Source organism: Crocuta crocuta, unplaced genomic scaffold (genome assembly GCF_008692635.1).
Source record: "Crocuta crocuta isolate KB4526 unplaced genomic scaffold, BGI_CrCroc_1.0 scaffold1028, whole genome shotgun sequence".
NCBI classification, from domain to species: domain Eukaryota; kingdom Metazoa; phylum Chordata; class Mammalia; order Carnivora; family Hyaenidae; genus Crocuta; species Crocuta crocuta.
In genome coordinates, this window is record NW_027532432.1 from 224,118 (window position 1) to 238,517 (window position 14,400).

The 14,400-nt window shown below is 31.1% G+C and overlaps 1 protein-coding gene across 1 annotated transcript in view; it reads left to right on the forward strand.

Annotated features, from left to right (window-relative positions):
• Window positions 1-14,400, forward strand: part of LOC144244159 (inactive N-acetylated-alpha-linked acidic dipeptidase-like protein 2) — a 348,840-nt gene that overhangs the window by 191,016 nt on the left and 143,424 nt on the right. The window contains exon 8 of the mRNA XM_077779388.1: window positions 2,804-2,899. Within this exon, the coding sequence (XP_077635514.1) occupies window positions 2,804-2,899 (96 nt within the window). The remainder of the gene's footprint in view (window positions 1-2,803; window positions 2,900-14,400) is intronic.

The window sequence follows — 14,400 nt, forward strand, 5'->3', positions numbered from 1 at the left end:
AAAAAAATAAACGTATCTAAATGCAAACTATGTACTGTTTCTCATAGGATTGTAAAGGGTTCTTTCAATTTCCTTGAGTCCTTTAGCATCCTACTGTAATTATCACCACATCACTACCACCCTTATCAGTATCATTATGATATTTATTACCATTAGTCTCATCATCAATGCCATTAATATAATATCACCTATGTGGAAGACATTGGACAGTTCACAACATCTCTATGAAGTATATGTTATTTAAGTCTTTTAGATATGGTAACTAATCCTTTGGAGATTAAGATGCTTAAAATGACATAATTATTAAGTGGCAAAGCCAATATTTAATCTATTTCTATATTGACTGCCTGAAATGCCTCCAAAAAAATCCCACAAAATTAAGTTTATTAGATCTATTGCAGTGAGAAAGAATAGCATCTTGGGGCATTGGGTGGCTCAGTTGGTTAAGCCTCCCACTTCTGGTCACGTCGTGATCTCACTGCTCTGTGCTGATAGCTCAGAGTCTGGAGCCTGCTTCAGATTCTGTCACCATCTCTCTGCCCCTCCTCTGCTCACTGTGTCTGTCAAATATAATATAAAAACATAAAAAATTTAAAAAAAAGCATTTTGACTAAATTTATTAGTTTCCTGGGTCTACTATAACAAAACACCACAGACTGAGTATGCAGACATACATTATTCAAAGTGGTATCAGAGTTGCTTCCTTCTGAGGTCAGTGACAAAAAATCTTCCCCAAGCCTTTTGCCCAGCTTCTGGTGGTTTTCTGAAAATCTTTGAAGTTTCTTGGCTTGTAGAGTCGTCACTCCAATCTCTGTCTTCATGTTCATATGGTTTTATCCCTGTGTGCACAACTATCTCCAATTTTTCTCTTTTTATCAGGACACTAGTCATATTGTATTACAGAACTATTCTACTCCAGGATGACCTCATTCTAAATTAGCCATCTGTGATTACTTATTTTCATATAACATCAAATTCTGATATAATGAAGGTTAGAACTTCAAGTTATGAATTATTCAACCTGTATCACTGAGTATTAGTGGACTCTCAAAATGGGGAAATTAAGGAAGTACTTTTATGATATTTTAGATTGAGTTGTGTGATTTTATGGTAAGTTTTATAAAGTAGGGTACTGATTGCAACTGGGTAGACTTTCTGACAAATTAGTTTTAGCCTGGAGGGCAAAATGAGAAGAAGAATATAAAACAAGTTTTTATAAATAAGCTATTTGTCTAGATATTTGGTTGATTCATGGTCTTATTATCCAAAAGTGGATATATACTGGAGAAAACACCTAAATTACTTTTGTTTGATGACAATCTTGTTGAAAGTAAGAGGCAAAGAGTATGCCTCACTATAGAATTGTTTAATTTATAGGAAATTGCTAGTATGTTGTTTTAGTTGTCATCTATGTGACTTCAGAGTCCATCAACAACATCATCTTAACTTTCTTTCTCATCATTGGTGTATCCCAAAGTAGTCTGTTCTGGATTGCTCTAACAGGTTTTTTAAAAAGTTCTAATATAATTCAGTTTAAATTTGTTACTCTGTTGTAGTCATTGATGGTTAGATTGGGTTTAATCTTCATTCTCCATGATAGCCTTCAGAAAGATAATCTATCATTCAATAGTCTACATACATACATATATCCTTTGCCTACCCTTCTATTTTCTAGACAAATCCTAGTTACTTCAGATTTTCAAGTAAAAGCTATAGTTATATGGTAAATAATAATCATCTCATGGGATATTAATATCATTGATAACTACAAGAGCATTACTTGCTATAGTGTCTTAGTCCTTTCAGAGTGCTTCAATAAAGTATCACAGACTGAGTGGCATAATAAGGAATAGAAACTTATTTTTCACAGTTATGGAGGCAGGAAGTCCAAGATCAAGATGCCAACATGATTGAATGAGGAATCTCTTCCAGGTTGCAAACTTCTTGTTCTATCCTCACATAAAGAGAGGGGCTAGGGAGTTATGTGGAGCCTTTTTTTTATAAGGGCAGTAATCCCAGTTACAAGGATGGAGCCCTCATAAACTAATCACCTCCCAAATGCCCCACCTCCTAATATGATTATTTTGGAGATTAGGATTTCAATATAGGAATTTTCGATGAGCATAAATATTTAGACCATAGTAGATTTCAACATTTTCAGCATCCTGTGTCTTCTTACATACTGAAATTTGTCTACAATGGAAGTACAAAATGACTGGTTGTTTTCCCTGATTAATTTCAACCATCTTAACACTAAGATTCTGATACAACCAGCATGCTATCATTTTATTGTCAACATTTAGAGCCTTGAGACCAATCTAAGCAAAATATCTTACTATTGATTTGAAGTGAGTTTTTTAATATTTAAAATATCATGCATACTTTTGCCTGGGCTTTTTTATATGGTAATCTTGTTTATCAATAACATTCCATTCTAACAGACTTGAAACATAAGATTTAATATATAAAATAGAAAAGGGGTTTCAGATATGGGTTTGTCATTAAGGTGTCTTACTCTACATATAAGTCTGCATTTGAAAAAAGAGGGGTTCTGCAAAGAATTATCTCTTCTGAATTAAAAAAAAAAATTTGTAAATACAGATAAGGGTCATAGAATTCTACCCATTTTAATTTATAAGTATTCTGCAATTGGTTAATTAGATCAGTAGAATGAAGACCAACAATCAACAGAAACCTTAAAGCAATTTAGAGTCCTTTTGAATCTTTAAAGAAAATCCAATAAGCACTTGAAAAGCAAAATCAATGAAGAGTTTTAAATGTTTTCTTTTCTGATTTTCCACAGGGTCCAAGTTTTCTCTCTGAGGCTCTTTTCCTCAAACGTGCAACAAAAATTGAAGAAATGGATCCTTTTTTCCACCTTCATGAAACCATTACCAAGGTAGGAGAGAAATGCATTCATGACCCAGTTGGGCAAGTTTTGTTCTTTTTTATTGGTAGATGGAGAAAAGTAAAATAACTGATCAAGAGAAAATTTATGCTTTCATTTACAAAACGTATTTGAAAGGATTTTAAGTACCTCCTATTATTTTACTAAGAAGTAAGAATGATAAACTACTCAGACAAGATCAAGCAAACCAATAACATGATTTAAAATGAAAATCAATCCTTAATAAAACAATTAGTTTTTTTTCTTAATCTGAAAGAATATTTGTGGTATATTCTCTAGAATACCCCTTGATTAAGGTCAGTATAAAATATGTCTTTGAATTTCTGTATCTTCAAAGTTTGGTGTCAGTACTTAAGATACCTAGTTGTTTGTGGTGGTACTTTGTAGTTGCATTAAAAAAATAAAGACTGCAGAGGAACCTGGGTGGCTCAGTCAGTTGAGCACCTGACTTCAGCCTAGGTCATGATCTTACCATTCCCGACTTTGAGCCACACGACAGGCTCTGTGCTGAGAGCTCAGAGCCTGGAGCCTGTTTTAGATTCTGTGTCTCCCTCTGTCTCTGCTCTTCCCCCACTTGTACTCTGTCTCTCTCTCTGTCTCTGAAAAATAAAAATAAACATTAAAAATTTTTTAAAAATAAAGATGGCATTTATAATCAATGTTTTTACACTATGATGGTCATACCTATATTTTTACTTAAAACTCTTAGCTGTGAGTTTATAATATGGAGAAAATTAAATTATACAGTATGGAGTGAATAAATTATCTGACATATGAATTTTCACTTTTACCAACTATTTGTTTAAATGTGTCATAACTTCCCTTTGGGGGCTGGAGTTTATAGAGAATTTTTGCATTTCAACATTTAAAAGATAATCCATATTTATATATGCTTAGTTGAAAGATTGACTCATTCTTAAATCTTCTTAGTGAAATTTTACAAGGCTATTTTTCTCCTCTTCAGAAACAGGAAATGTGATATAATGAACACACCAAATGAATGTTAATAGGATAATCTCAGTATACAGACTATATTCTAGGACTACTACTTTTTTAGAAAGCTGTGATTTTGTTTTTTTGTGAACTTTTGAAATAAGAGGAGTTTGAAGCACAATTTACTTAAAATTCTCAAAAGCTCAAAATATCTGAATCTTAACTACATTTATAACTCTTTGGTTTGCAATTTATTCCTGATCCTTAATTTAGTTTTGAACGTATCCATCCTTTGGTATCCATTTTTATTTTAATATAGCAACATAGAAGTAGCCCCCAAATAACAGTTCCTTAGTACTTAAGATCTTAACTATATTCTTAATACTTGTAGAGATGATCAATTGTTAGATAAAAATAGGTATCTATAGATGTATCTATAGATATAGATATCTATTTAAATTAGTATATATCTGTATATGTTTAGATGAGAGTATTTACATGTCTGTGTATTCATTCAAATATCCTGGATACTTAGAGTCTAGATTTATTTACTTATTTTTAAGAGAAGCATTACAGAATTTTAGGACAATGAAATAATAATATTTTTCCACTAGTTTTTTGAGAATTTATTGGAATTTTGTGGAATGGATAATTTAAGTTCATATTGACATTAGGTGTATAATGAGAGGTGTGAACATACACTGATTCTTGCTGCATGAGGTCTTGGCCACAGAGCAACTCCTAAGAGCATATTGGGAAGCAGGGATGGGACTAGAAGGGAGTAGGAGAGCACAGAACTATATATATATATATGTATAAGGTCAGTACATAGTATGAAACACAGGAAGTCAGAGACTCTTTAAGAGAATACAATAATTTGTGCACAGACATTACCACAGGTTCTATATTTATTTTCAAATATATTTGATATGAAAACATATTTTAACCCATTAAAAGGATTTTAGAAAGACTTATATATCTATGAAGAAATAAAACATGCCTAAGTATACAAGCAAGTGTCTTGTGACATTTTTTACAGCCAGTCATCATGTTTACCTATGGTAACCATTCATGTTACAGATATAGGCCAAGGGAAAAAATTGTGCTTTAGAAGTTCAATCTTAGTTTACCAGTAGGAAAACCTGGGGAACCTTAAAAAGAGGTAGTTTATAGATACTTTATTTTAAGGTCAATTTTTTGTTTATCAACAGCAAAATAAAAGTACAAATATAGTAAGGTTGATTAGAACACATGACTAGGAGATATGGAGCAGAGATTTTACTACCTTGGCTATAAACTTGTTATTTTATTCAGTAAAACTGCATTTTATTTTCTGCATCAAAAAGGAGTACACTCATAACAGCTTTCCTCACTAGGATTCTGTGAGATTAAAAGATGATGTATACATTTTTTCTGAAAATGCAGTATGGATGTAACTGAGTATAATTATTAACACATTAAAAAGTACTAGTGCTGATATCTTCAAAGTAAACTCTTCCCTGCATTTTCTGAGTTTAGTTTTTCCTTTAAAGAAAAAAATAATAAGTTAGATTTGAAAGCATACAATTAAACTAATTAATTAAATTCTGAGAATATACTAGTAAGTTGGTGTACAAATGGAATATAAAATTTAATTTGTGGAAGGTAGAGGGCTTTACANTTGTTTCAGTAAGAATAACAGTGGTATTAGTGTGATATTATAGAAACAGCAATGAACATCGAATAAAAAGACCCAGCTAGGTATACATCCTGTCACTGTGAATTATGAAAAATGATATGAAATAGGAGAAATACTTTGTAAAATGATAAAACACAATTACTGATATTATACCAATTTTAAAACATTTTTTAGAAACCCATAGTAATTGAAATATTATATATACTATTCCTTATTTCTCCCAATAAAATTTTGAATTGAATACACAGCACTATAACACAATCACATATTTATTTTATCTAATAAATAAATATAATAAATGTATACATCTAATACAAATGTTAATATAATGCAATCTAGTATCCTTTCGAGTAACTGAATTCTAGACCTTTGTTATAGATCACAAATATGATTTATATAAAATTAAATTATAATTTCTAAGTGTTTTAAAGTTAATAATCTATCATTGGTGTTTTTCTGATTTCAAAACGTGAAAATAAATAGACCACACTAATATGTGGAGTAGGAGCTGTGAGTCCTAGTAAGTAGTTTTTCAATGTTGTCCTGTTGTTTTTTAAAAAACTTTTTTTTTTTTACAAAGTTTGACTTTATTTTGGCATTTGTCTTTTTGATATAAAGCATGGAGCCTAAGAAAGTAATGAATGAGGCTCAATATTGATGCTAAAAGGTATAATTCATCATTGCTTCAATGACAGTCAGGTGATGCAGGATAAAGTTGCCGAAGGACAACACATACTGTACTCATGTTGAAAATGTTTTCTTATCTTCTATAATTACCTTTAAAAATAGCATTTGTTTTTTTAATTATCATGGAAGCCAAACTAATTTATCTAAGACTACACATGAATGAAATACCAATATAAATCTTAGCTGCTTAATCCTTTAGTAAGTGAATAAAAATCTCCATGGATTTATGTTTTGAAATAGGCTTATTTCTCCTTCTGTAACTAGGAATTTGGTAGTTATGTTTCTAAATCTTCAACATTTAGCTCATAAATTGTTATTAGTTATCTAAGTGTTCTTGTAGCCTATTATAAGCCAAGGATGAAGCAAAACACTTGAAAAAATAATTAATACATAGCAGGAGTAAACAGGTAAGCAAATCATTTTAATATAACACACTAAAAACGGTGATAATAATATGACCAAGTTATAAGAAGAAAGAAGATTGGAGTTTATACTTCTGACTAGGAGATTTGAAGAACTCACCATAAAGGTGGCATTTGAAGAATTTAAGAAATATTAAATTTATTTATTTTAATGTCAATGAGCTTCCTTTGAGAGTTCTTTAAAGAGCAGGCTGTCAATGGTAGTGTGTGAGAAATGATGATATGTATTTTGAATAACAGAAGACAGATTTAAGAGACATTTTTAGGTTTGAATAACAGTATAAATTATTTACTGGATATGGAAAATGAAGCAGAGTGAAGAGTAAAGGAAAATTGAATAACTCCATCTTGGGCAAAGTTGATATTATTGAATTGACCAAACTAAGGGTTGGCTTGAAGAAAGTGATAAAGTTTGCCATTGGACATGTGGAAGTTGGATACTTAGGTCATCTGCATAAATATGTCATGGAAGTAGTTGGATATATGAAGTTGGGGCACAGAAAGAAAAAGAATCCAATATGCATTAGCTGATGCAATACCACTTGTCATATGTGGGTTTAAATTAAAAATAAATTAAAACTAGAATTTAGTTTCCTCAATTTCATTAGCCACAATTCACATGGCTGGTGACCACATATGGCTAGTGATTACTGCATAGGATCACACAGATTATAGAACATTTTCATCGTTACCAATGGTGCAGATGATGTCACACTGCAATATTCATACAGAAGTGTAAGAATGACAAGGAGAGGACAGAATACCCAATGTAAATGGCTTATGGATACATGGGACAAGATATATTCTAAGAAGGAGGACGTGTTCAAAAGCATATTCCTCCACAACCTCACACCATTAAGATGGCTACTATTAAAAACAAAACAAAATAGAAAATAGCAAGCGTTGACAAGGATGGGGGGAAATTGAAACTCTTGGGCACTGTTCATGAGAATATAAAATGGTGCAGCTGTGGCATAAAACTGTATGGCAGTTCCTCAAAAAATTAAAAATAGAATTATCATTATGTCCACCAATTCCACTTCTGGGTATATATCCCATTGAATTGAAAGTGAAGTCTTGAAAACATATTTCTACACCTATATTGATAACAGCATTAATCACAATAGTGAAAACATGGAAATATCCCAAGTGTCATAGATGAATAAATAAATAAGCAAAATGAGATGTATATATACGATGGAATATTATTCAGCCTGAAAAAGGAAAGACATTCTAATATAGGCTACTTGAAGACATTACGTTAGTGAAATAAACATGTGTCACAAAATGACAAATACTGTATGATTCCATGTATATGATGTACTTAAAGTAATTGAAACCAAGGAGAAAGAAAATAGAATGGTGGTTGCTAGGGGCTGAGGTTGAGGTGGGAATGGAGAGTTTTTATTTAATGGGTATAGAATTTCAGTTTATATGATGTAAGAGTTATAGGGATGGACATTGGTCATGGTTATACATTATGAATGTATTTCATACCACTAAACTACACACTTAAAAATGATTGATGGTAAATTCTATGTTATGTGTATTTTACCATAAGTTTTTAAATTTCAGAAAAAAAGTGTATTCATCCAATGAACTGGTCATTGGATGACCATTCTGAACTGATGTTTGGAATTTTAAAATTCTGTTTCTCTTCACTTATGCTTGATCCTCAGTTATTTGCTAATATCCATAAAGAGTTCATGTGACTTATTAACCATATCTTTGATTTATTTTTAATTGATGTAACATCTGGATTCATTTTGCATCTTTTTTAAAATATATTTTATTAACATTTTCTTCCTAAATTTTTGCAATAATATACACTCAAGAAATGATGACTGATAACTACATTTTAAACAAAACAAAACAGGAGTACCTCGGTGTTTCAGTCAATTAAGTGTCCAACTCTTGGTATTGGCTCAGGTCATAATCTGATTGATGGTTGGTAGGTTCAAGCCCCATATTGGGCTCCAGGCTAACAATGTGGGATTTTCTCTCTGCCCCGTCCCCACTCATATTTTCTCTGTCTCTTAAAAATCAATTTAAAAAACAACAACAAAACCGAAATAAACACAACAAAACACTGTAGCTATGCCGAGAAGGAAAGGGCTTTTAAAATCAAGTGTCAGTATACATCATTTGGGGAAGCAGAAGAAAGATGCTATCTATTACATTGCTGGATTAATAGTACTNATTTATATATATTTATTATTATATTTAATATTATGTGTATTATATCAGTACTATTATATCAATTAATATCAATATAATATTATATTTAATATTTTTGTTACATATTATATTTATTTATTATTTATTTATTTTTCTTAATCAAACATTTTTAATCAAGTTAATAGTAAGCTGTAAAAGCACAATTGCAGGAAGAGCTCCATATTTTACATGTTTAAATTATTTTCTGTTGTATTTACTTGTAAGATGTTGAAAGATGTTGAAGGTGGAACCTACTCCTGGGTCTTCTTTCTAGTAATAGAATAAGGTGCACGTTGTTCTGGAATGCCACTCACATTGTACTTACGGTTTATCCAAATGAATTTATGAGCAGTAGGTGGTTTTGTTCTTGGAGGATCATTGGTCGTAGAGTTATCAATGGAATGGTCATGAATGGAATCCAATGATGTCATTTTGGGGCACCATGCTTCCATCCATATCCCAAAATGTGTTTTTGCCATTCATTTCAGTAGTATATATAACCCATCCTTGACGACCAAAAAACTGCTTGTTGTCTTCAGAGTATCGGTATCCATAATTGTTTTCAAACACTAATGTACCAACCCTCATATCATTTTCCCTGAAAAAAATTCATAAATAGCTGAAGGGAATGCCTTGGATGCTGACCTGCAGCCTGTGTTTCAGGACCTGCAAGAACTCCTTCTTGTCCCTTTGTATTTTATTTTTAAAGCTCTGAGTATGAAAGGTACATCCAGGAAAACAAAACGTGGTTCCATGGAAACTAGCAAATGACCTAATTTTGCTTGTAAGTTTACTATAGAATACCAATTTATTAGTCATTTCATTGTTTTTCCCACCTAGTTAAAGAAAAAATATTTCTTTAATTATTGCAGAATATGCAATATTAATGTATTTTTAGTATAGAGGTTTTTAAAATACTGTTCTTAAATATATATATACATCTCTTCCTTTTTTAATATATCTAAACAGAGATCTTTTATAAAATTATTTGGATATTGCAATATTCCAAAGAGAAAATAGTAGGAATAATGTAGTATTTATTCCCATTATTTATGTGAAGAAACTGTCACAGTGAGATTAAAATTGCAGAATAAAGCACTATTTGTATAAAGCCCAGAAGTCAAGGCCAGTAAGTCTTATATAGTTTGTATTCTAACAATGTAGTTATATTTGCCCTTACTTATGCTATAAATTTTAACTCAATTTTGCAGTGCTGTGAATAAAGGCTGATAGTAGTGTCTTCAATGATGAAAAACATTTAAATAATTTTAATTTTTAACCATTTCAGTTAGTATTAGTTACATTTAGAAATGATTAACCAGAATCACTTTGATTAATGGAGTTATATTCTGCTAATTTATTTTAAACACATGATTTGTGAAATATGAATCTGCAGTTATTTTTAAATGTCATTATTAAATTATGGTTGTACCAGTTGTTGTGGTATTAAGATTCATGCTAACTGAAAACAACCCACTAAAACAATCTATTCTTTTTGTAACTATGGAATATAAAGACAGACTAAAATACAAAATGATTTTATTTCTCTTGAGCTGTCATTCTAAACTATAGCTTAAAAATTATAGCTTAGTAGCCTTGTGTAAAGTAAGAGAAAAGGGAAGAGACCAAATATCTTTTATTCAGTTTCCTGAATTCCAAAGTCATGCTGTATTCATGAGCTAATGGAATTTCTGGTATAGTTCTTTAAATGCTTAAAATCAGGCTATGATCTAATCTAAATGAGCAAATCTGAGTATCTTCCAAGTATCTTTAATATTGATATATTATTTGGATAAAATATGATAATATTGTATTGTACTTAACAAAGCAATATAATGATATTCTTTAATCCTGTTTGTACATTTGAGGTTATTCTGAAGCTGTGGATTTAAAGCTTCTGTTTTTATTTTTAAAGGTACTTTGACAATTTTTTTCCTGCTATATCAAATTATTGTCACTAGATGCAAGATGTCTCTATAGGGATGTACACTATGTTTCATGACATGAGCTAAGCCAGGATATATTCCAAATATGTATTTTCAATGCAGAGATTGTACGTTGTAATAAAGAATGTTGGTTGGAGCCACTCAAGGGAGATGATGGGATATTAAAACCAACCTCCTATGCTTTGAAAGAAAATATTATAGGTGTATATTTTCTTCATAAATGTATAATTAAACTCAATATCTTCATTTACTGAAATTGGAAATGGTGCTGAGTATATTTTCACTTGCCTAGAGAGGTTTGGTTTATTGTTTTTCATTATATAGCACAAATATTATAGTTTCTAAAGGCATGCCTTAAACTATCAGTTTCTCTTTTTTGTTTTTGTTTTTATTACTCAAAAGCCAATTATTACACAACATAAACCTGTCAAAATTTGACTCCCTTTTTAAAGAGAAGTTAATCATCAAAGTAGATATTTCATTATATCATATTGAAAGAGTTATTGCTTCATATTGAGATATGTAGAAATGCTGTTACTCCCTGAGAAACTTTTTTCTTTAATATGTACCTAAAAACTGATTTTAACATGTATTTATTATATAATATAAATATGCTAGTGATATAAATCAGGTTAGGAAGGCTGATGATCACCTATGAATAATATGACAAACTTTAAAGACAGAGTCAACCTATATCAGAAAGTTTTCATACTTAAATTCAGGAAATGGTAGCCTCATCCCATAAAGTAACTTTTTAAAAAATTTTTATATGAGCTAAATATATCCTTCTTATTTCTGGTATCTGTCAGTAAGTTTAAAGTGAATTTTAATTTAATTTCTTCATTTACCTCTCACAAAGGAAACAAGTGATTTTTTTGTTGTTGTTGTTTCATACCATTTTCAGATAATATCATCAGTACAGAGACAAGGAGCAGAGAAATCAATGGATAACAGATTAACTCTATATAGGCAGGTCAAATGTCCTTCCAAACACTGCTGTTGAAATAAAGCTTCTGTATAATAAAAAGATTTAAATGTTCCAGGGAATAACCACTTGTTTAAGAAAAAATCAAATGTAACACAACAAATCAGAAAAATCTGGGCAGTTGTTTGGACTTTGATTATGATGTGTACATGGCCTGGGATGGTACAGTCCCCATGGGTGACTGTAATAAAAGATCCCCTAACACACAGATAACACACATACACACTCATCATGTGGTATGAATGAATCAATGATACAGATTTTAAATGCTAGGCACTCTCAGTATTCCCCACATGTCTTCTCTTCCAGGAAAGTCTGAAGGTCATCCTGTTTGTTTGTTTGTTTTTAAGTTTATTTATTTATTTTGAGAAAGAGAGATAGAGAGACAATGGGAAGGGCAGAGAGAGAAGGAGGAATAATCTCAAGCCGACTTCACACTGTCAGTGCAGAGCCTGATGCAGAGCTCAAATTCACGAATTATGAGATCATGATCTGACCCCAAACTAAAAGTTGGATGCTTAACTGACCGAGCCACCCGGACACCTCTGTTTTGTCTTTTTTTTTTTTTTATAATCTTTAGACTTATATATTCTGTTAATGGTGAGATGCAGAAAATATTTTAAAATTGAAGGGTTTTTTTTTTTTTTTTAGCATTAAGTAGTCACCATTTGAATTATGCAGTATCTCTCAAAGAGTTCACAGTAATTGGTGTTTTAGGATAGAATGAAGTATTCGATTACATTTTTATGATACTAAATGGAATTTTAAGAAATAAGTGAGAATTAAATTCAAATAATTCAAACAAAATTTTATTTGAAAGGCAAACAAAATTTTTGTTTGTAATAGAAAAACTAATTTAGTCTTAACTATGATTTATTTACTAATATGCCTATTTAATTTTATAAACTAAGATTTAGGAATTCATTACATTTATAATTACAGTGTTCTTGACCATTTGCAGAGGATGCAAACTGGTTCAATAAAAATAAAATAATTCTATTTTTCTCATGTAATTGAAAATTCTAGACAAGGCATGCTTCAGGAGTAGCTCAAGAATAGTCCTTGATCTACTTATCTATTATCCTCTCGATTGTACCCTTCTGTCTGTTGAGCTTTCCACAAGTAGTAGAAAAATGCTCCCAGCAGTTCCTAGAATCATAGCTGTACATAATTCTGTCAAAACAAGAGAGGATCTCTCTTCTGGTGACTTTCACAGAAGAGTAATGATGCTGATTTCTAGAGAGCCTCAGCAAGATGGACCCTATTCCTATTACTCTGAACTGGTTTCATGCTTATTTTGAATCATTTCTTGTGACCACAGAAATAACAGTGCTGATTGGGTTAGGCCTGGTTCACATAAACTAATCACTGTGGAAAAGAAGTTGAATTTTTTAAAGCTGTGGTTTGGAAGAATGAGAATAAGCAAGATCAAGTAATTTAGGTTCATCATAGCTTCTTTCATTAATAATCTTGGCTAGTTCAGATTAGTGATAACCCAGTTGGAGGAAGGTATGAAGACAAATGGATATGTCAGAATGAAAACAATAACTGACTGGCAACATGGGACCAAGTAGTAAATGTATGAACAAGAGATTGATGAAGAGTCTTAGAAATCATGATTATTTCAGAATAGAAAAACTAATTTTTATGTTAGATGACTTGGCAAAATAATTTATTACTTTTTAAAAAATAATATGGGCTTTATTGAACCTCTATGGGTGAGGTTCAATAGTTTCTTTCAGTCAACTATTTGAAAAGAGAGTTGCAATATTTGTTCAGAAGAACAAAGGTGTATTTCACTTTGGGAAATAAGTAGTAAAGATCTATATTAGTTGGGTTTTAAGTTTTAGAATAGTAACACAAATTTTGATTGGTAATAATAAAAGCAGATCTGCCTCTTCCTCATCCACATTGGTAGGTATATTATCATTATTATTATTATTATTATTATTATTATTGTAAAGCTTTTTCTTTCATAAATATACCAAAGTTTATCTACTGCTACACTGTTGATATGTGTTTGGCTTGTTTCCAGCAACAATTAAGAACATTTTTGTACAAGTCTCCTTGTATATGAATTTCTCTAAGATATATACAGAGGAATGGAATTACTGGATTATAGAGTAATCCAGAGTATAGAGTATGAATATGTTTAAACCTAAATAATGCTAGGTTGTTAGGATCATTGACTTCCAAGTCCCCCAAAGACCACCAGAAGAGTCTACTGCTTAAGCAAAATTTATTATATGACTTCACAAAGAGAGGACAATACTGACCAAGTCTTAGTAGTATTTTAGGAGGGAGTATCCTGTGGGAAATATTAATAGAAGATTTGAGTGTCTGGACTTAGGTTTTAAGGTGAGTGTTTTAGTTCAGAGAAATAATTGTTAATGGGAAAAATTAATGACAATAGGATTTGGTGTATGTGACAAAGGGAAGACTGATAAGTGAGCTATTTGTCCAAGTGAACAAAATATTGCCAGAGAAGTGACGTATTTGCAAAGTAGAGTGAGCTATTCCTCTGGATATATTATTCTGTAGACATTTCTTGATACAAACAGTGAAGTTGTTTATTAGTTTACAGCTTTATCTTCATAAGTTAAGTTTTTCTGGTATGGTTATGT